At 38.8% G+C, this 20,497-nt stretch overlaps 4 protein-coding genes across 9 annotated transcripts; 2 read left to right on the top strand and 2 right to left on the bottom strand.

Annotated features, from left to right (window-relative positions):
- Window positions 1–606: 606 nt before the first annotated feature.
- tmem241 (transmembrane protein 241) lies at window positions 607–4,455 on the top strand. Of its 3 annotated transcripts, none has more exons than XM_010783173.1 (15): window positions 607–832; window positions 1,428–1,474; window positions 1,803–1,880; window positions 1,986–2,067; window positions 2,226–2,276; window positions 2,503–2,528; window positions 2,621–2,672; window positions 2,789–2,837; window positions 2,986–3,031; window positions 3,208–3,243; window positions 3,325–3,359; window positions 3,462–3,531; window positions 3,936–4,029; window positions 4,175–4,239; window positions 4,321–4,455. In XM_010783173.1, the coding sequence occupies exons 1-15, from the start codon at window positions 761–763 to the stop codon at window positions 4,382–4,384; spliced, it is 867 nt and encodes a 288-aa protein (XP_010781475.1). In that variant the 5' UTR covers window positions 607–760; the 3' UTR covers window positions 4,385–4,455. The 3 variants fall into 3 exon arrangements, with proteins under 3 accessions (XP_010781475.1, XP_010781474.1, XP_010781476.1); XM_010783172.1 differs by having other exon boundaries at window positions 2,199–2,276; XM_010783174.1 differs by lacking the exon at window positions 3,208–3,243 and having other exon boundaries at window positions 2,199–2,276.
- rbbp8 (retinoblastoma binding protein 8) lies at window positions 4,320–10,143 on the bottom strand. Of its 3 annotated transcripts, none has more exons than XM_010783175.1 (19): window positions 10,006–10,143; window positions 9,575–9,681; window positions 9,384–9,426; window positions 9,139–9,234; window positions 8,963–9,054; window positions 8,683–8,755; window positions 8,241–8,434; window positions 8,042–8,137; window positions 7,495–7,568; window positions 7,307–7,374; window positions 6,857–7,115; window positions 6,460–6,619; window positions 6,240–6,328; window positions 5,967–6,087; window positions 5,696–5,839; window positions 5,562–5,607; window positions 5,388–5,475; window positions 5,165–5,306; window positions 4,320–4,999 (listed from the first exon to the last, which is right to left on the bottom strand). In XM_010783175.1, the coding sequence occupies exons 2-19, from the start codon at window positions 9,666–9,668 to the stop codon at window positions 4,899–4,901; spliced, it is 1,980 nt and encodes a 659-aa protein (XP_010781477.1). In that variant the 5' UTR covers window positions 9,669–9,681; window positions 10,006–10,143; the 3' UTR covers window positions 4,320–4,898. The 3 variants fall into 3 exon arrangements, with proteins under 3 accessions (XP_010781477.1, XP_010781479.1, XP_010781478.1); XM_010783177.1 differs by having other exon boundaries at window positions 10,010–10,143; XM_010783176.1 differs by having other exon boundaries at window positions 9,575–9,678; window positions 10,010–10,143.
- Window positions 10,144–10,880: 737 nt separating this feature from the next.
- Window positions 10,881–15,364, bottom strand: fam168b (family with sequence similarity 168 member B). Of its 2 annotated transcripts, none has more exons than XM_010783170.1 (7): window positions 15,246–15,364; window positions 13,603–13,701; window positions 13,418–13,501; window positions 13,119–13,261; window positions 12,790–12,985; window positions 12,271–12,395; window positions 10,881–12,154 (listed from the first exon to the last, which is right to left on the bottom strand). In XM_010783170.1, the coding sequence occupies exons 2-6, from the start codon at window positions 13,685–13,687 to the stop codon at window positions 12,283–12,285; spliced, it is 621 nt and encodes a 206-aa protein (XP_010781472.1). In that variant the 5' UTR covers window positions 13,688–13,701; window positions 15,246–15,364; the 3' UTR covers window positions 10,881–12,154; window positions 12,271–12,282. The 2 variants fall into 2 exon arrangements, with proteins under 2 accessions (XP_010781472.1, XP_010781473.1); XM_010783171.1 differs by having other exon boundaries at window positions 13,618–13,701.
- A 585-nt stretch (window positions 15,365–15,949) lies between these two features.
- Window positions 15,950–18,834, top strand: fbxo45 (F-box protein 45). Its single transcript, XM_010783169.1, has 3 exons — window positions 15,950–16,420; window positions 17,350–17,706; window positions 17,823–18,834. The coding sequence occupies exons 1-3, from the start codon at window positions 16,094–16,096 to the stop codon at window positions 18,006–18,008; spliced, it is 870 nt and encodes a 289-aa protein (XP_010781471.1). The 5' UTR covers window positions 15,950–16,093; the 3' UTR covers window positions 18,009–18,834.
- The last annotated feature ends 1,663 nt before the right edge of the window (window positions 18,835–20,497 follow it).

Here is a 20,497-nt window from a genome sequence, read left to right as displayed (position 1 = left end):
CTGCATGAGACAAACGATACCATAACAATAAAAAGGAGAGGCTCCACTCCGACTGTATTTCGGGATACCATAACGAATTAACAACATTTAACCGAGATACCTTATCAAAAATAAAACAAATGGCATGATAATGTTTTTATGTATTTTTATCCTGCATTTAAGGATTTTTTTCAAAAATAGTTTTTAAGAAATTACCGTTAAAATTGGCCCATGAATGTTTGAAAAGTGTAGCAGTGATTTGAAATTAATCTACTAAATGTAAATACCCAGAATTAATTAAACTAACTCAAATGAGCCTGATTTCAACATTCAATACATTCAATTATTTACCATTCCTTTAAAATTTAAATGTATTAATGTAGGCAGGCAGTGGTATTTTAATGTATTAGATATACAATGTGATGCCAATGAACGAGTCTGTTTGTCTTCATTATTCATTAAATACTTTCTAATTTCAGATGACTGACATTTTACATTAAATATTGGTGTTTTTGTTTTCATACAAAAACAAAATGCCCTGCAGAAAATGATAAATGACTCCAGCATTAGATTAAGATGCGTGACGTTCGTTTTACCAGTGAATGGTCTCCTCAAATATAGACGATCTTTGTCTCAAACCGTCTTGACGTGTCAACAGGGGCAGTGAGGGAAGTTTGCAGTTTTGACATTTTTAGTTTGAAAAGGGCTACCTGTTTTAAATGTAGTATTATTATTTTGTGTTGGGAATAATGTCCCTGCTGCAGTGTGTGTGCAGGTCAACATGCAGTGGAGGAAACACATTACTGGGCTCGCTTTTAGTATCGTTTTCGTTGTATCATATTTCACGAACAAGGTGAGTGTAAGACGATGACGGTAACTCCAAGTACATTATTTCGGCTCATAGTTCAAATAAAAAAATCGATATGACTTTTAACCATTATTTACAGGCACAATAGATACTTTTATTTCGCATTATGCAAGTGAAGCAATTGACAACAAGGCAATTAGTGTGCATATAACGTTACTACCCATGTAGATAACGTGAGTTAATCCTATGAAAATTGCAATGTAACCCTTATCATGTCAGACCCTTCTCGAAAGTGCTGTCACTAATCATGCATGAACGTCACCGATTAAAAGCCACTAACTCACATTAACTAACATAACAAATTCTCAAATCTTATTTTGGTAGAAAACATTTGCAGGAAATGAAGTTGTAAAAATGACACGTTTTGGATGTAGAACATACCGAATCGAAGTGTGAATGCAACCATTAATAAATATATTTACACTTAAGTTATACCATATATATTGTATTATTGTGGAAACACTACATTTCCATGGAGGTTTGGGGGCAGTGTTGGAGCATCTCCTAGTTTCAGGATGATAACACATTGGTTTCTGTTAGAATAAGCCAATGACCTGAACTATATCACTCTTTTTTTCAGTTCGTCCTGTCAGTGTTAAAATTCACATATCCGACCTTATTTCAAGGGTGAGTAGTAGCTGAAGGTAAATACTTTCATGTGGAAAGTCTTTGTGTTTTATCCTTTCATGGTCATTACAGGATCTGCAGGCACCTAATGACATTTAAAAAATACTGTATATTCAACACTTGGAATGGACTAAAATGTCAAATGTTGGCCTTTAAATTCAATCCAATTTTAGAATCAGACAAATAGATATACAGATCACACATCTTAAAAATGAGTAATTACAAAAAAGCTTGATCTGCATTTCTTTTAAAATAGCTTGTTTGCATTCTATAAATACAAATTTCACACCCTGAAACCTTATAAACTTATACAAACGCACGTTTTCAGATGGCAGACATTTGTTGGGGCTCTCCTGCTTCTACTCTCTGGGAAGTTTGGATGGGTGGAAATGAGCCGCATTACCAGGTATTTTTATGAATGAATATTGTATGCCATAGGATTTGTTTTCCGCGGCTGCCAATAACCGCATGTATTAAGAGGAGCTTAACATGTTGTTATGTTGTGTTACAGATCAGCGGCTCTTTCCTGTCTTCCAGGCTCCCTCCTCTTTGTGGGAAACATTTATGCTGGTTCCAGGGCTTTATCACGCATTGTACGTCATATACAACCTTAGATAAAGTATATTTTTAACTACCTTCATTCTAAATATCCTAGTTAATACTTGCTTTACCATATACAGTTGGGATGCAGTATATCTGAAATCCTTGTCTTCTCTATACCCAGGACATTCCTTTTTTCTTCACTCTTCAGAATTCCTCCCATGTCGTCAGTTACATAATCCTGAAGGTTGTCCATAGAGAGGTGAGTGGCGTATGTGAATATATATCATTATGTGCTGTGGACTCCCTCTCTTTGTACTCCCCCATCCTATTGATTGGAGGAAAATGGAGCTCAAAGGAGGCAGACCCACCACTGCTTTACGATCCTGGCCGCACACTATATTGTAAAAGCTAGAATGATTCAATATGCTTTGTTGCAACAGGGACAAAATTGAAAAAGCGATTAAAGACCTCTTTTCTATCAACAGAAGACACAATGGCTGAAATTTGTCAGGTTTGTGCAAAAATAACTAACATTAAACTCATAAATCTAAAAGATTAAATAAGACCTTTGACATTTTTAAATATGCTTCTTTCTTTTTGTAGCATATGTTTCATGCTGCTGTCAGCCATCAACCTCCCGATGTACGACCCACAGGTAATAATTCTTAATGTTCATATTATATATGATATTATATATTGTCTGTTTTTAAATAAGAATACAAGGGTGCTTCGCTATAAGAAATGACTTATGTTTACTTGCTAACTTTCCAGTTTGACATCAGTGGTTACCTGTGGGCTGTTGGTCATCTGCTCTGTGTGGGTAAGTCTTATACAGAGATGCTTTACTGATAAGTGTAAGAGCTCAAGAAAAGAGCAGCAGCCCGAGGTTTGAGCCTTAAGGGACACCACCAATAATTGAAAAAACTTTAAAAATCAGTAGAGTGTAATAAAATAATGAAATATTTCAGGTGGATACAGAGTGTTTCAAGTTCATTACAAATCCAGTAATTTGAGGTAAGCGGAAGCACAACAATATGTAACAGCAAACATACACATTTGAAAAGGTGTTTCTTTTTTAATTCAAATGCAGTTTTCATCCTGAAGTTGTTAAACCACTCTTCTGACTGACATAAATGATCACTAACTTTAAAAAGTCAGTGACAAATCTTTTTGTGATGTTTTCATTGCAGTGACCTCGAACAACAGTGCATTAACTACTTGTTTAGGTAAGAATACATATTTTGTTTGGGTACTAAGTCAGTTTTTAATTTCAAATGTAAACTCAACATTTCCTCTTTTTAAAACAGTGTACTGCTTCTGGCCATCGCCGCTCACCCATCAGGTATGTACGACCCCGAGCAAGATAGAAGATGCAAAAACCTATTGTATATATTTTTTTCCTAGCAGTCAAACATTATTAGTGTAATACTTATTCACTCTATAGGTGACCTCATGGGTGCCATGGAGTTTCCCTCACTTCAGTCCTACACATTTCACTGTGGCTGCTGTGCAAGGTGAGAACTTTCTGTCCATCAACACTTTTTTTTGTACACACACCAAATGATCTTCTTTTTCTTTGTAGAGCAGCAAGTATACATCATACAGTGTCGAAACAGAACATGCTTTCAGTGCCAGTTGTCCTTTGACACAGAGCCCGGACGGTCAATGTAACCTTGAGGGATATCAAGTGCACAACAAGTTAACTATTCACAACATGTCATGCCTACAGAGCCATTATTATAAGTAGATCTATGTTGGAAAGTCAAGGTAATCTTTTGCAGAAAAAAGTGTATAACGTTATTTTTAGACTTGATAAGTTTCATTTCATTTTTCTAGAAGGCATTTATTTTGTATTTGTAGTTTAAGGAACTTATATTTTATTGATGTTTTCAGAATAATGAATCCTTTTATTTCACAGTGCACTGCTGGGGTTTTTGTTGTTGCTGGCCACAGTGAAACTAAAGAGTGGGTTGACCCTTGAGCACTTTGAGGTCTGGATATTTCTGTCTAAGGTGATTATAAAATACATTTGACTTAGTTTTATGTTTATTTCACGGTTAAATGAGAAGCATGTGAACTTCCCAGAAGCAGCATCATAATGAACACAATCAGAACACTGTGAATCACATTTTTTGAATAGAAACTCTTTCCCTCCAGATCACCGCCATGTCCCTGTCCCCTTTTGTTTTCAACATGGACATTAACACTCCGTCTCTTATTTGGTAAGCACGTCTCCTGCCTACTTTAAATACTGAAATGTGTTGGGTTATAATCATTCCTCTAATTAGTTGTTTTGTTCACAGTGTGGTCACCAGTCATGTTGGAGAGGCCCTGCTGGTGTATTCCCAGAGAGACTCTCAGTTGTGATAAATAAGAACATTCCAGCTACGCCCAAAGACATTGTTTTCTATCAAAATAAAACTTATTTTTGTAACTTCTCTGTGCACTGACAATCTGCTCACCAAATCAAATATCTTGATATATATTGTGCCTTCTCCGTGCTCTTACTTTGCAAAACATTCCTATTAACACAAATTGGAACGGCAGCATTTGATGAATCAAAATGGATTACTGGGAATAACTTGGCACATTTGACCTCACTCCAGATATAGTCATTTTTATTTATTCAAACGTACCCAAAACATACTTAGTCACTATCTTAAGAACCTCCAATACACATAAGCCACTCAAACAGTCTATAGACATAGAAAACACTTACGACAAAGAATTAAAATAGAAAAAGAAAAGATGACAAGGTGTCAACTCTCTCAATAAGATCACTGTATAAAACAGATCCATTGCACCCTTAGCTCAATTGGTATACAGAAGTGAGCCTTTTCTGAAAATTATTATTTTAGGGAGGCAAACATACTTTTGTTGTTTAGCTTTCTTCCTGGTTTTGCTTTAGGGGGGAGAATAACGCATTGTAGGGTTGTCTTCTCCGAGTACGAGCCTGAGGATTCTTGTCTTCCTTTATATAACCTATGAGGAAATGATTTGTCTTAGATATGTATTTTTTATGCATAATCACTTTGTACCAATGAAGACATTGTAAAAAATGACACCTGCAGGGAAAGTGTTCGTGTCTATCCTTAACACTTTCTGCTAAATGGAGGGTTTAACTAATAAGGTAAAGAGTGAAATTACCTCGATCAATGCAGGTTTGAGTTGATGGGAATCCGACTTCCCAGAAGTTTTCAGGAGTACAAGGAGGAATGTACAGAAAGCGGTGCCTCGAGCATGCTGATAACTTCTTTTCCTTTTCACCCTCTGGGAGATGGGCGTAATACTGTTGGACATAAACATCTTTAACAAAGGAGCAGTGATAAAACATGTCATAGGTACTCAGCTTGGTGATCAAAACCCTTACAACGTCACATTCCTTGCAGGTAGTGCCCTTCAGTTTTCTTCTCTCGTCTTTCTTGCGGACCACAGCCATGTGTGCAAACGCTGGACCTCTTAAAAATATAAAATAAAGATTGTTGGAAATAAAAAATGAATTCTCCTACATTGACGACTGCAAGTCTAGCACAGAGTTTCTTACCGTGCTTTACGCCTGCTTATTTGGCTCATCGTGTTTTCATGAGGATCTTGGAGAGTAAAACAAGGACATGAGCACAAGTCACATTTAGGATCTGATAATCAATATTCAACTGTTTTTAAAATATGAAATCCTACCATCATCCTCCTCCTCTTCTCCTTCTTCCTCATCATCATCATCACCACCACAGGGCTGACTCCGGCCTAAGTGAGAGTTGTACTCCCCGCAAGCTGTGGTGTCAAACATCATATCCAAACTGTCATTTGCCTTCTCTCCTAGTCCTGGAAAAAGAGACAGACATGTTATCTAATTGTCATTTCAGCCCATTTGATTATTAAATCCTGATAAGCTGTCAATCAAAACATTGGCCGGTAAGCAATGATTATAAAAGCTACGGTTTGTATTCACCAGACACACTGTCTCTTCTGTCCTGGGCATTTCCTCCCCGACCCAGGAGAAGGCTGTGACTGACCCAAGTGCGGTCAGTATCAACCAAATCTGCAGGACACTCTTCCTCCTCTTCCCTTGGCTAAAATATAAGATGCAGAGAGGCGTAAGAGACACCATTTAACCAATGTATCCATCTGAATGTTACAATGACTTCCTATTGAACGTTTTCCCTCTTTCATACAGTGTACTGATCACAGAATGTTGTAGCAAATAGAAAGTGGTCACAGGTACCTCATCTCCTCTCCACTCACTGTCATACATGGACCGGGTGAGAGCAGGGTCCATGCTCCACATGGGCTCCACTTTAATCTTCCTTTCCCCTTTGAGAGCAGAAACAGATAGTGAGCTCACGTTTAATACAAAGTGATTATAAAGAAATACCTGAAATTATACAAAAAGAAAATGATGAATTGCAAACTGAACACTCTGCCAGACACAGGACAGAACTCACCATCTTTTCCTTCAGGTCGGTTGTGTGAGGCCTTCAGATCCGGCTGAGGTGTTCCATTCCTTCTAACACTGTTCTTGTTTGCTTTAACATCTGGCTTCTTGAAAACAGGACTCAAACAGGAAACACTTGGCTTTTGGTTGAAAGTCCCATTTTGTCCTGACTGAAACAAAAATCACATGACATTTAAAAACCACATGGAGGAAATCACACACTCTCACACACACACACACACACACACACACACACACACACACACACACACACACACACACACACACACACACACACACACACACACACACACACACACACACACACACACACACACACACACACACACACACACACACACACACACACACACACACACACACACACACACACACACCTCTCTAACCTTGCTGTCGCGCAGCCCCTGCTTAAAGCTTTGATTGCTCAAAGGCGTGGAAGTTAGTTTGCCTCCATTTTGTGTGTCGGCCCCTTCCTGGTTTCCTTGTTGGTTCTCTTGCAGAACACTTTCCTCCTTTTTCCGTTTTGCTTTGTTAACGGAGCCTTCCTCTGAAAACCTTTTGACACATGGGAGAAGCGACGGAGACCCTTCTGACGTGGAGTCTGGACTTTGGAGCAGCGTGGAAGAAGGGCCGGAGCGGTAAGGTCTTAAGGCAGGGAAACAAATATGTTTGTGTTATAATAATGTGTTATAAGATAATCGACAGGTTGGCAGCATTCATTGCCGTTTGCTGCGGTGTCTTTTCTTACAAGCCAAAGTTGCAAAAGTCAGAACTAACAAGTTATGATTTTGATGTGATAGTTGGTCAATTTGCTGTAATATCTGTTGTCCTCTTACTTTAAATGAACGGCATACTTCCGGGGACATTTTGAGCTGCTTTGCTTGCCTTCAGTCGTTTTGTTTTTCTGAGGAAAAGGAAAGAAATGGGATGGTATTAAGAAGCTGTATTGGTTTTGAATCAAAGGGCATATTCTAGGAAGTCTCTTTGACACAGACTATTCTTCACCAGTAAGAAGCCTACCTACCATGCGAGGCTTGTTGATGAGTTCAAGGCCGCAGGTTTCTGCTATAGCGTCTTCCAGATTTACATTCACATCATCTGAAAAAAAGACAGAGACCCAACAACACCTTTACAAATCTCAGAACAGATCTTCAACTTTGGAACCTAAATTTGTTATTTTTTAAACTTAAAATTAAAGAAATGCTACTAGACAAGAACATAAAAATCAAAAGTATTATCATGTGTAAATATATAATGCCTCATTTCAAATGGATAACTATGCAAGAGGTGGTTTGTATTATACTTTTCAGTTCTCATTCATTCCTCTGTGTAAAGAGGACTGAATTGAGACTTTGCAATCTCTCTGCAGCCCGTCGGTGATATGATGGGTGTGTTTGCGTAGACAATGTTGCCACGTGCTAATCTACGACTTCAAGTAACAGATATTACCTAATGGGAGGAAATCAATAGGGTTTCAATTCTTGTTCTCTTAGAAAACCAAAAGTAGTCCTTCTGTATGATATTTCTTATTTCAATTTTCTTTTCTTTTTTTAAATTGGATAGAGCCATACTTGATATTTCTCTTGTGTCCAGTTCACATGTGTTGGGTACAAGAACTTGTGCTCTTCCAGGATTCGTCACAGCATCAACATGCTCCTTATCCAGTGCTTTAAAAAAGAAAACACATTAGAAGATGTGGGGCCTTCAGACAGGAGATTTACATTAAAGGGGCATTAGAGATGTTGGAAGTAACTTCAAAGGCAGACTGACCGCTGAACAGAGAGTTGTTAGCCTTTGGTAGAGGCATCTCTTCATAGCGGACATGTTTAATTCTGTCGATATTCTTTCGTTTCTTCAGCTTGTTTGCCACAGGCAGCGAGCTTGCCATAATAGGTGAGTCTGGGATGACTTCTTCTTCTTCTTCTTCTTCTTCTTCTGGGGAGTTAACTTGCTCCGGCGCTGAGCTGTTAAAAAAACAACACCTGCAATGTTTAACTGGGAACTGAAACTTTATCGTAAATGCTTTATCTGCTTCAAAACTCAGTCCACCTGATTCAATCAAAGCAGAAGTGGAACCAGCGTGATCAAATTACCTACAGTGTGTATAGTTATCTTGGGTAGCTGATAAAAGAACATTTCATTTATTTTAACACTGACTATGTCAAAGAGAACATGTTGACAAAACATGACTGTAACATAATAATGAGCTTACCAAGAAATCTTTAATTTTTGCAGTTCAGCATGTTGTTTTCTGTTTTCATCCTCGAGGCTGTTTCTTTCATTCTCTGGTGAAAAGCAGAACACCAAGGTGTTACCACAGATGCTACCTCACTATTAAAAATAGTATGCTCTTCGCCAGGCAAGTAGCAATATGCTGTGGTACACTGGTACAGTCGAAATACATTCCAGACCTCCTGAAGACACAGATCCCTACTTTAAATCAGTAGGTTTTTCTATCTGACTGGAATAATGGGAATCATTATTTAACTCACTCAGTTTGGCGATGAGTCGTAAATTCTGATCGTGGTTATTTTTCATGTCCTCCTTTAAGATGGCACAACGATCACACCCTCCTTCACGGAGCCTGTAAATCGTTTTTTTTATTTTAAGTTGCTGGTCTTTCTTTCAAACTGTTTTGAGTAAAGGTTCCTGTTGTGGGAGAAGTTACCTTTCCTCCAGGAGGATGATGGCCTCCTGGAGGGTTTTGTTTTGCTCCTTTAGCTGCTGGGTGCGACTGTGAAACACCTCAAGTCTCTGAGCATCTCTGAAGAAAAAACAAAAGCAATGACAGTTAGCTTCTGAAGACAGGACTACATTTAAAGCGACCAGTCTCACATGATGGTTTAAAGCCAGGTTCAAAACTACTGATGTTATTGTCATCATCATTATTAGTTAATTAGTTGTTATACTCACAAATAGCGCTCCTTTTTCAACTTGGTCACTTTTGCCTCAAGTTCTAAAAACAGCAAAAAATGCAATGTTGAAGAGTGTGACACAAGAAATACACTTTGAAAGATGTAACTTTAGTATCTGTCTTTAAAGTTACCTACAGGGATGATAGAGGCAACACTTTATGTCTACATACAGAACAGCTGAATAGTTACCTTGTAATGCATTCTGTTGGCACTCTCTGAGCTGCCTCCATAAGTCTTCAAAGGGGTCAGCTGATGTCCCGCTGCTCTGTCCTGAGCTGCTCATCCTCCATTCACTGCTAAAACACACAGAAATATCTTTATCTAGTATTCTCTATTCATTTATGTTTCAATGTGCAAACATGTTGGTCTCTCTGTATTTATATACTAAGTAACTTTACTACAGTATACTCGATAGCATCTTACAAATCATTACAAATAGTTGGTTACAAAGCATAGGTGGTAACGTCAACTTAAAGTTAGCTAAAAGGTTAGCTTGAATCCAAATGTATACTTGTCATTCGCTATTAGTATATTTTACAACAGGAAACCCATTACTAGCCTTGAAGTTAAACATACCACACAACACGAAACACTGCCACATTTAAATGAACAAAACTTACATACATGAGTCCAATGAATACGTATCTGTTCTGTTTATAGGGGACTATACTTTTAGGTTAACTCGTTACATTTACGTTATTTTGTGCAGTACTCCCATGTTAGTAACATCAAAACAAATCCCCGCGCGCCGCATTGCATGCTGGGAAGTCTTCTTCTCCTTTCTTTTTCTTCTTCTACTGATCTGGAATATTTGGCGCCCCCTGCCGTTCAAATTGGTTTAAACCACCTACTAATACTACTATCGATAGCTCAAACAATTGGAGCACTTTTATTTTTTTTTGATATGTAGGAACCCCGTAATAAACATATATATTATTATTTTTTGTTGTATATGTAAGTGAATGTTAACAGTATGAGTATCTTATTCTTTAATAGCTGTTTTAATGTACAGTAGAGCATTGAGGGCGTTTGTCTGTTGTTGTCGAGAAACATTACTCCGCCCTCATTCTAATTGGCTGCCCCAGCTATATAAGCAACATTTGCTGTGTTCTGTTAACAGCTAATATCATATGTCACCTGTAGCCTACAGTTTGAAGAAAAGGATTGTGTTATTACTACCGTGTAAACATTTATTTTTATTCACAAGCTTTTTTGGGTAACTCTTACCACTATACAGTATATCTGCCAGCAAGGTACTTTTTAGGACCAAGAAGTGAATGACACAAAAGGACACAGATTATTCTTATATTTGTTTTATTTTTGGTCTTTCTTTATAATACAAAACAAGAACCAAAATCACAAAAATAACATTTACAAAACAGATTATTTAACCGAGGTGACTGAGGCAACATATAAAAGCATGTCTGAAACAGTGATATTGGTGGTTAGCCTGAAACCTTGAGGTAAAACAGCGAGCAATGTAAAAGGTCAGATATCTTTACCGTTTTGAATTAGTGCCTTCAGTAGTGCTAATCACGAATGAAGTTTAACAGGATAATATTTTTTCTTACATGTCCACAGTTAGCAGTGATTTTATGTAGTGCTTTAGACCTACCTAAGAACAAATTGAGTATTGTGAGATGTAGGTCGAATATTCTAGGCGCGTTGCAATATATGGCACCATTTTTAATGGTTTCTATTTTAATCCACACACACACACACACGCACACACACGCACACACACACACACACGCGCGCGCACACACACACACACACACACCACTATTCCTACTCATCCATTCTCTTAAACTCTTAGCTTGGTGCAAATGATTTCTAACAACTTCCTCTACTTGTTCCTCACAAAAAGAGTGTTTCTGGCTAAAATAAGTGAATAATTGTAAAAGTATCACCCCAAAAAAAGGAAGAAAAGCTGCTTGACACTTTTGGAAAGTTGATACTCCTGGATATAGCAGGAAAAATAAAATACTCAGAATGGTTGAGTTTTTGACTGATGGCCATTGCGACACTTAAAAAGTCCTATCTTTTCCTAAAATACAAAAATGGTAAGACAAAATGCTTGAACTGCATGACAGAGAAATAATAAAAACCTAGCCGTACTTACCAAAACACATAGCAGTGAAAATAGTACAGTTTGGTCTGCACTTCTTTGTGCAGGTATGTTTTTGCATGAATACACGTTTCTTGTCTTTCATTCTTTCACATGTAATAAATGGTCACTGGTGATTCAGCATTGCAGATTATTACTTTTTTTTAGTTCCTTTGGATGTGCCTTTTGTTGATTTTGCATCTGTCACAGCAGGTAGATTGCGCTAGCATTACTTCATATATCTATGTATACACATGCATTCAACATCATATATATCCCCCAAATTGAAAGAAACACAAAAACTATTCCAAACTCCCTTTTTACCACTTAAGATTTTTTTAAGCTAAAAAACCCTGCATGACAGTCCACAAAAAAGTTTGCATGGAGGCATTGCTGTTGGGTGTGAGATATGCAGCAGGTTGAAGAGGTGCTGGCGCTGGGGTTTGACATGGAATGCAGCCTTATTCCATTGAGAGGGGTCATGGGGATGGGCCTATTCTGCACCCCCGACTATCCAAATGGGCCTCTTTCTATGTATTTGGGTTTAGATTCACATTATGCTGGAAGAAGAGTAACTGGTTGCAGACACTGGCCGAGCAGGTCTAAACCAATTGCAAAAAACACTGGCGTAGAGTGTGAATGCATATCTACTGTCTTCTAACCTGCGAAGAGAACAAAATGCAGAAATACTTTATATGTGTGTTTTCAGGAAAGGTTTCAGAGAGCAGAATGTAAAGCCAGAAAGGTAACATGTTAAATATTAATGGCATGTACTCACGCTTCTCTCTCTTCACCATTGTGGGGGCACATAGCTGTAGCTAGGTGTGCCCGGAGGCCGATATGTGGGCATCGTGACTTGGTGAGGGTTAACAGACGCTGGTGATTGAGTCGTCAACAAAGTTCCTGAGAAGCAAAGTGACCACAGAATGAAAACAGGTCTTATACAATAATAAAATATACATTTTCACAACGAAGAATGGGACTGAAGGTCTAAATATTGGTGTAAAACTTGGCATTTATGATTCAACCACAAGGAGGTATAACTTCAAATGTAGCATCTTTACAACATATTATACGTTTGAAACGGAATAGAGTTTTTATTTTTATTTTAAATCAATCCTTTCCGGTGTACGAGCTAAAAACGGTTTATTTTATACAAACCAGCTGTAGTTTTTTTTTTTCAAACGTTATGAACTAAATGTTGACATAATGCTGATCAAGTGTAAAACTCTGTTTGCTGGTCCAGTCAAGTGTTTGGAAAATGTTTACACCAACCAACCCTTTAATCGATGCTCACCAGCTGACATGGCCATGGTGGTGCCGGCTACCATCCCCATGGCGACGCTGTTGTGGCGTTGAGGATGCATTTGGGGGGTATACATGGCAGCATGCATCCCATTCGGCTGGACCACTGTAGTGTGATGGATAACATGAGGCGGGGCAGCATACAGGGGCTGTGTGTAATAAGCGCCTTGTTGTTGTGAAGGTATTAGCTGGAAGACAAAAAACATGTTACATTCAAAAGTTCCAAACAAACAGCAGTTTAAATAGATTTAAACCAGACAGAAAATACATTGAAGCAGCAATATCATCATAAACGAGAGCTAAATGTAAACTCACACTGACCTGTGCATAGGGGTTCTGTTGGGGGTAGGTGCTCCTGACCGGGTACATAGCAGCTTGGTATGGGTTGGGTGAGGAGGAATAAGGTGGGACAGTCCCATTGTTGGGAGAGCAGGACATTTTGAAAGGAGTGCCTGGAGCATAGCCTGGGTGGGAGGAAGACATTTAAGTTACTGATAATTCAATTTAGTGACACTTACAGTAAGTGGTTGTGACCTACATACAACACGATCAAATCCTTGCTCTAGCACTGACTTGTCAAATCTCCATTAGTCATACACGCAGTAATAACATGTTCTTACCGCTGGGGAAGGCTGGGTTTCCTCCTGCATAGATATTGGGATTGTATGGAGGAGCTGCTGTTGCATAGCCAACAGGGAATCCAGCTACCATAACCAAAAAGAGATCAGAAAGTCAATCATTGAAAATGTTCTTGATTCCTGGATATTTTTGTGAAGTGAAGATGTTTGTTTAAAAAATTACACACAGCAAATGAAATTACCTGGGTATGCCATACCCTTAGTATTGGTAAATGGGACCCCTGCTGCTGCAGGGTTGTAAACCGGATTCATAATGGACACAGATGCTGCAATAAAAGAAACATAGAACATGATTTTCAGAGATAGACAAAAATAAAAGGAAAGATCATCTGGGTAAATATAGCACTGATTCATGAGTCAAGTAAAGCTGTTCAAAAAGCATCACAGTTTAATCTGTAGGTTAAACAGATCAAGCAAAGGCATGCTGAAATGTTGACATTCCCCTGATGCTGCTGGTGCCAAGTGGCTCGTCCATATGCCAACACTTAGCATAGACAAGTCATGACATTTTAGGGACTGCAATGGTTAAATAAATCATAATGTGTGTATGGACATGATATTATCTGGTGAAGAGAACAGTGAGGAGGACTGCTGGTGCATTGATAATGTGATATGACCTTCACAGGTCATAGTGACACAAAATATGTCTTTATCTATTATGTCTCAAAGCATTTCCAGCACATAAAAAGCTTGGCATTATTGTTTTCTTCCACTTAACTTTGACTGTTATTTATCTGTAATGTTGTACAACGGCCTGAACAGAACATCTTAAATATACATGCTATAATACACATTTTGTTACTTGTAGTAAAACACAATCCTATACATTTATTCATTAAAATGTCAAATTTGTGTAGCAGAAGTTTTAAAACGTCCATTACCAGAGGAAGCCCTGACTTCACATGATGCTCATTAGTTAAAAAAAGAAAAGCACTCAGTGTTGCCCTCTAGTGGTGATCCCAATAACATTACATCACTTTGCAAGTCTGCTGATCCAAGGACAATTCCATCAGTGAAGAACGCACTACGTTAATACTTCATTTCATTTAATATGAAGGTAAAACTAAAACCATGACACAACCATTTACACAGAGAACAATATTTGCACTGTCAAGGAGAGGTTACTACAAACTCGAATCTATTTTAAAGTAAGAGGTTTTTTTATGGAAACCGCAAGGATACATATAACCTCATAGTGTACAACAATCTCTATCATCCTATCTCCAAATTGAAAAGACATGCAAAACTGTGACCAGGAAAATGTCAGCTATAAAGATCGTGGTGTTCTTTCCTACCACCAAAACCAATGAGCGAGTGTGACGCAATACTAAATTGATATGTATTTTTCTTATTTTTTACAAAATGCTGATTGGTTATAAGAACGATGTTCCTTCCAGTAAGCATTGCTAATAAAGATGTGTTTGTGTTTTTTCATGTGATGTTAGATGCATTGCCTGCAAAAATAAAGATGGCAACCTTTAAGTAGAAGAATTTCGAAAGGTGAACGTAGCGGGGCTTTGTTATCATTAGCTAGCTCGGCTCACACGCCTTATAGCGGCACGACGCGCCGTTAGCTACGCATGTTAACCATTGCAGGTTGGTCATGGTGTATAGCCTGACCTGGTAATCACCTGTCTGACCGCAGAAAAACATCGGACTGTCCCCGGACAGCAGCCAGATGGGGCAGCTTGTCAACAGGCCGCATAGCACAGGAGGCAGGCAGCCCGACAGCTGTGCTCTGCAGTAATTCCTGTCCCAACACTACAGAAAACACATATTCTTATCCAGCTAAAAAACAACAATAACTTACTGTTAACTGCTCTGAACGTATGGTGGTTTCTTCCTTCGGTCTTCTGGTGTAAAATGTGAAATTTTACGCTAGCTGGTGTTTTGCTCCCAGATGCTTTACTGAACTCTTTTGAGCATACGCGTCACTTCCGTGTAGTGTCACGTGGTATGTGAAAATCTCTTGAATATAAAACACATTTGCTTTATCAGTTCAATTGTGTTCTTATTGCAATGTGTATTGGTTTTCGTCTCTATGCAATAATGTGTTTTTTCCCCAAATGTTCCTCAATGCAAGCACAATCTCTAACAGGGTTAATTATCAAAAATAAAATGACGTAACCGGCCACAGATACAATTTGCAAAGCAATGCGGTTCATATTTAGTATGGTACCATTACGCAGTTTTTGTGTTCGACACAGTCGCAATACGTTGTTCTTGCAATAATATAATGTGCAATAAACATAACTGCAACATTATTGCAATTCTCCGCGAGCTTATTATTGTGTCTACTCAATGGTCCTTGAAGACACATACAATATATTTTATTTTGTGAAATTATTCACTTTATCTGATAACTCCTAAATACCTGATCTGACGATATCCTTAACACTTTAGGTAAACAGCACTCATATCACTTAAATGTCATGTTTCTTTAACAGCATTACAATTATTTATTTTTGCTCTTCAAGGACCTTGACGCATCGTTTCCATTCAGCCATTGAACTGGGAGAGTACGGTTGTAGTTTCATTGCGACCTGAGTGCGATTTTATAGGTAAAATGGTGCTATTTAAGTTATATTAGGAACCATTTTACGTTGTCAGGTGAAACTATTCGGTCGACTGGTTTAGTCGTTAAAGAGCAGGGGCACAATGTCTGGAGCGGCCGGTGGAGGAGGAGGCTCCTCCTGTCAGGGCGCAGCAGCGGCAGCCAGTTGCAGCTCCGCCGGCTCTCCCTACGCTGCTGCAGCCGGAGGAGGCGCAGGGGTGGCCGGGAGATTACCAGCTCGGGTCCTGGAGCATGTTTTCTCGTATTTGGAGCTCTCCGACTTAATGCGTTGCACTTTGGTGTGCTGGCATTGGAACAATATCCTGGCGGATGAAAACAGCGAGGTGTGGCGCAGCCTCTGCAACCGGTCTTTAAGCGATGAATCTATGCGATCTGACATCCTGTGCAACCTGCCGACCTACAGGGGGAAAGTAGGTTCAATATATGCCGTTGTTCTCTCGGGCTGGGAACACCTTGATTGATGATAAAAATCTGCCTATCTGGTGCTACCTTTGTTTTGCAAACACCTTCACGTAGCGTTGCTGATAATGTGGTTCACTTAAAATTAAAGTGTATGTTTGCTGAAAACCGAAATCCAACGTGCATATTCCTATTTAAGGTCTGATGTAGGGATTTAAATGTCTTAATCCTTTGTGTTTTGTTGTCATTCGCTCTCATTAGGTCATGGAAACCTTTTTTATTTCAGGCCCCAATAGTGAGGTCACTGTTATTGTTTACTATTATATTGCGTAAGACTATGTACTCTATGGAAGACCAAATATATAGTGAATCCCTATTTTAGAGTATGTAGAATAACATGTTGATATATTAAATGATTCAATATGCCAATAGAAACCTATGGATTTGATTTTGTGACCAATGAAGCTGCTGTAAATCACTTGCTACCCTTGACAATGAAAAATCCAAAACAAATATTAGATTGAGGCTTTAATCTGAAGATATTGATCAATTTATCTCAAATAGTGATTTTTTTAAGTGTATTTTACCTTTATTTAACCAGGATAGGTCTCATTGAGATTAAAAATCTCATTTTCAAGAGAGTCCTGGCCCAAGAATCGTGTGGGCAATGTGATAGTTGCCATAATCATGTACTTATCAAATTAATTTTACAGAAGCTTTGAGCTCCAAAACCAACACTAATGCAACACATTATGTACTAAAGCTAAAGTATTTGTTGATGCAAGCATCTAGGTACAGGATATTTTTGGACTTTCCTTTTTAACTGTAGCACATTCTAAAATATGATGTTATGATTGTGTGTTTATATTTTAATATGTTTGCACCACTGTAATGCCATTAACATCAGACTCTCTCCAACCTTAATGTCTGTCCACTACAGCTCAAGGCCTACCAGTATGCTCTGAGCTCCCACGACTGCTCCCGCAATGTTTACGTGAAGAAGAACGGCTTCACCCTGCACCGCAACCCTATCGCCCAGAGCACGGATGGTGCACGAGGTAAAATTGGCTTTACGGAAGGGCGGCACGCCTGGGAGATCTGGTGGGAAGGCCCTCTTGGCACCGTGGCAGTGATCGGCCTGGCCACCAAGCGGGCGTCCATGCAGTGCCAGGGCTACTTGGCCCTGCTGGGCAGCGATGACCAGAGCTGGGGCTGGAACCTGGTGGACAACAACCTGCTTCACAATGGGGAGGTCAACGGAAACTTCCCCCAGTGTAACAATGCACCAAAATATCAGGTAGGAGTTTTTATTTTTGTACCCTCTTCAGATTGTAGGTCTATGAATAGAGTGGGATCATTTATGTATTCATTATTTGCCGTTTTTGTAACCCTGTAATGTGTGTTTGTCCGCAGATTGGAGAGAGAATACGAGTGATTCTAGACATGGATGACAAGACGCTAGCCTTCGAGAGGGGTTTTGAGTTTCTTGGAATAGCGTTTCGTGGACTACCCAAAGCCTGCCTGTTCCCCGCTGTCTCTGCAGTGTACGGCAACACTGAGGTCACCATGGTGTACCTGGGAAAACCTCTAGACGGCTAGCAGCAAACATACCTGTGCCACCATAAAACTCACAGTCCACTGGCAGGACTTTCTCTGGCAACTGACCCTGTTTGTTGCATCGTTTAAAAGGTTTTGGAGTCTAGGGGGTCGTGCTCCTTCCAAGCTGAATACTATTCACACACACAGAGAGAACTGTTGACATTTCTACTACTGCTCAACATAAGGAGGCAGTTTTTTTGACTGGACAAACTACAAGAAAAATGAATGTGTCTGAAACATGTTTCTGTATCAACGTGGAAGTGTCCACTTTTACAGTTTAGCTGCTGGACTGTTTTACTTACAGGATAGGGGGAACATTATTTAATTTTGTGCGATCATGGCTAACAGTGCTGAACATTTCCTTGAGATTTTGTCTCTGCTTAAATAAGGCCAAAACTATTCTAAAATGTGGCAAATACTTTAAGACATCTTATTAACAAGTGAAATAGTAGTTGTTATGAATTGCCATCTGTTGTATGAGTTTATAGAACCAGCTCATCGTGGATTAACACTTCACCTATACTTGATGAGTGGAATATAGTAGTTATATGCCAAATCAATGTGACCTGATGTTATACTTTGAAAACTAAGAGGACATGCGGACCAACTGTCATGCATGTGCATGGAGTATACCATCTGACATTTTAATATACCCATTCAGTAACGGTGTAAACTATACCTGTATCATGTTAATGCGAGTCCTTTTTAATGTGCTACCGTAGTATTACACACTATTTATTTCTTGGTTTTATCTATGGTACTATAGTTACTGTATGGTAATAAGGCCTGAGAATAAAGTCTACTTTGGTGCCACTCTTAGAATTAAGATGACTGGATGTCTGATTATGCACGACTGTCCAATTACACTACATGTTTCCATCCAATGTTATATTCATCTTTACAAAACTCTCAATTATATATATGCTAGCACCCAGTTTTAGACGCTGCATAAAGTTAATGTCAGGGTAAATGTGTACTTAATTTTCATTTAGCATTGCGTTTACCACTTCTAAATCTGATCACTTCTAAAACTTTCCAATTTTCATGTGTGCATGGATTAAAGCAAAGGAAATAATTAGCATAACCATGTAGTCAGAGGTGAATATTGCAACATCTGTGTGTCTAATCTTACCTTAATTATTATCTTTACTCACTTACAAGTCTAGCAGCAGAAGTTAAGTGGCAATGTGCAAATACTACGGCCATTTTGCATGTCAGGAGATTCAAAAGAAAAGAAGCATTACAAAATAGTAATTTTACTTTTCCAGGCACCATATCATTACTGCGTGCACATACGTTGTCCGACCTGTGCAAACACGCTGCAACAGCCCAAAACATTACGTTAGGAGAAACGTTCTGCACCCTCCAAAGCAAAGAAAATAAAGAAACAAATGTCACAAAAGTAATGCAAATAAAGAAACATCCTCACCAACATGTAGCATTTAGAAAACATTTGCCAACTTGATGAAAGATGCGCAGGGTTTACTTAAAGCGCTTTGCATTTCTAGCTGCTTTGTGCTGCTTTCGCACATTTGCACGGGTCGTCCACAATATAAAACACGGTATAATTACAGGAAAAGGCTCCCATTGTTATAACAATATAGCAGTCCAACACTCTCAGCAACACTAACAGCCTAGTCATATTTCCCTGACAATGTATGGCATGAAAAATAACTTTAATTTGTCATTTTTGCAAACACTGAGGTTCTGACACTTTAACCTTAGTTGACTTAATGTCTCACACTGCCAGAAGAATCCTCTAGTACTAAGAGCAAATACAAGCAGTTTTTCTTTTTTTTAAATCGAAAGAACATCCGCATGACTCATAATTGTGGATTAACAGACAGAAATAAAGCCCCTCCACCTACAGGAGATCAGCCCTCACCAACAGGAAATAAAAGGAGACAACATCACAGCACTGGACAAAGTGCTCTGCTGTGATCTCAGACGGTTACCACTTTAATAAATGATTGATTGAATACAGTATGTGCTGCCAATGCTAAGAGCTTGGCTGCCTCGGTATGTCTGCCTATTTGTCACTTTCAAAGACACTGCGTATCTGCTTTTACAGAGCATTACCTCTAATATCCTGACATTCTGCGTTGTGACCCTGAAGTTCTGAACGTCTCTCTGCCGGACCGTATGTCTGTCTGTCAATGTCAGCCTCTCCATCCTTGATCGTTTTAACCGACTGTCTGTCAGTCAGTCATCTTTCGTGTTGGGCTGATGATCTCATGTCTCGATTTCTCAAATTAATGTCAATGTGGAGGTTAGCACAAAAATAATTCCACACCTCTTCTGTTGCTAACTGTGCAAACTAAATGCAACAGCTCTAAATACCAGATTATCATATGTACTCGCTTTTTATCTATCATTTCATATATTAAGAAGAAATGCAAAGCCATTTAAATACCATATAACAGTCCTATTTACACCGGCAAAACTAGTTTCAAATATTCAATATATCCTGTTTACACAAGAGGGCAGTA

The sequence above is a fragment of the Notothenia coriiceps genome, unplaced genomic scaffold, assembly GCF_000735185.1.
Source record: "Notothenia coriiceps isolate Sejong01 unplaced genomic scaffold, NC01 NC01_scaffold00024822, whole genome shotgun sequence".
Lineage (NCBI taxonomy): Eukaryota > Metazoa > Chordata > Actinopteri > Perciformes > Nototheniidae > Notothenia > Notothenia coriiceps.
The sequence above is the reverse complement of the archived record's forward strand: the minus strand, read 5'-3'. Positions and strand labels throughout refer to the sequence as shown.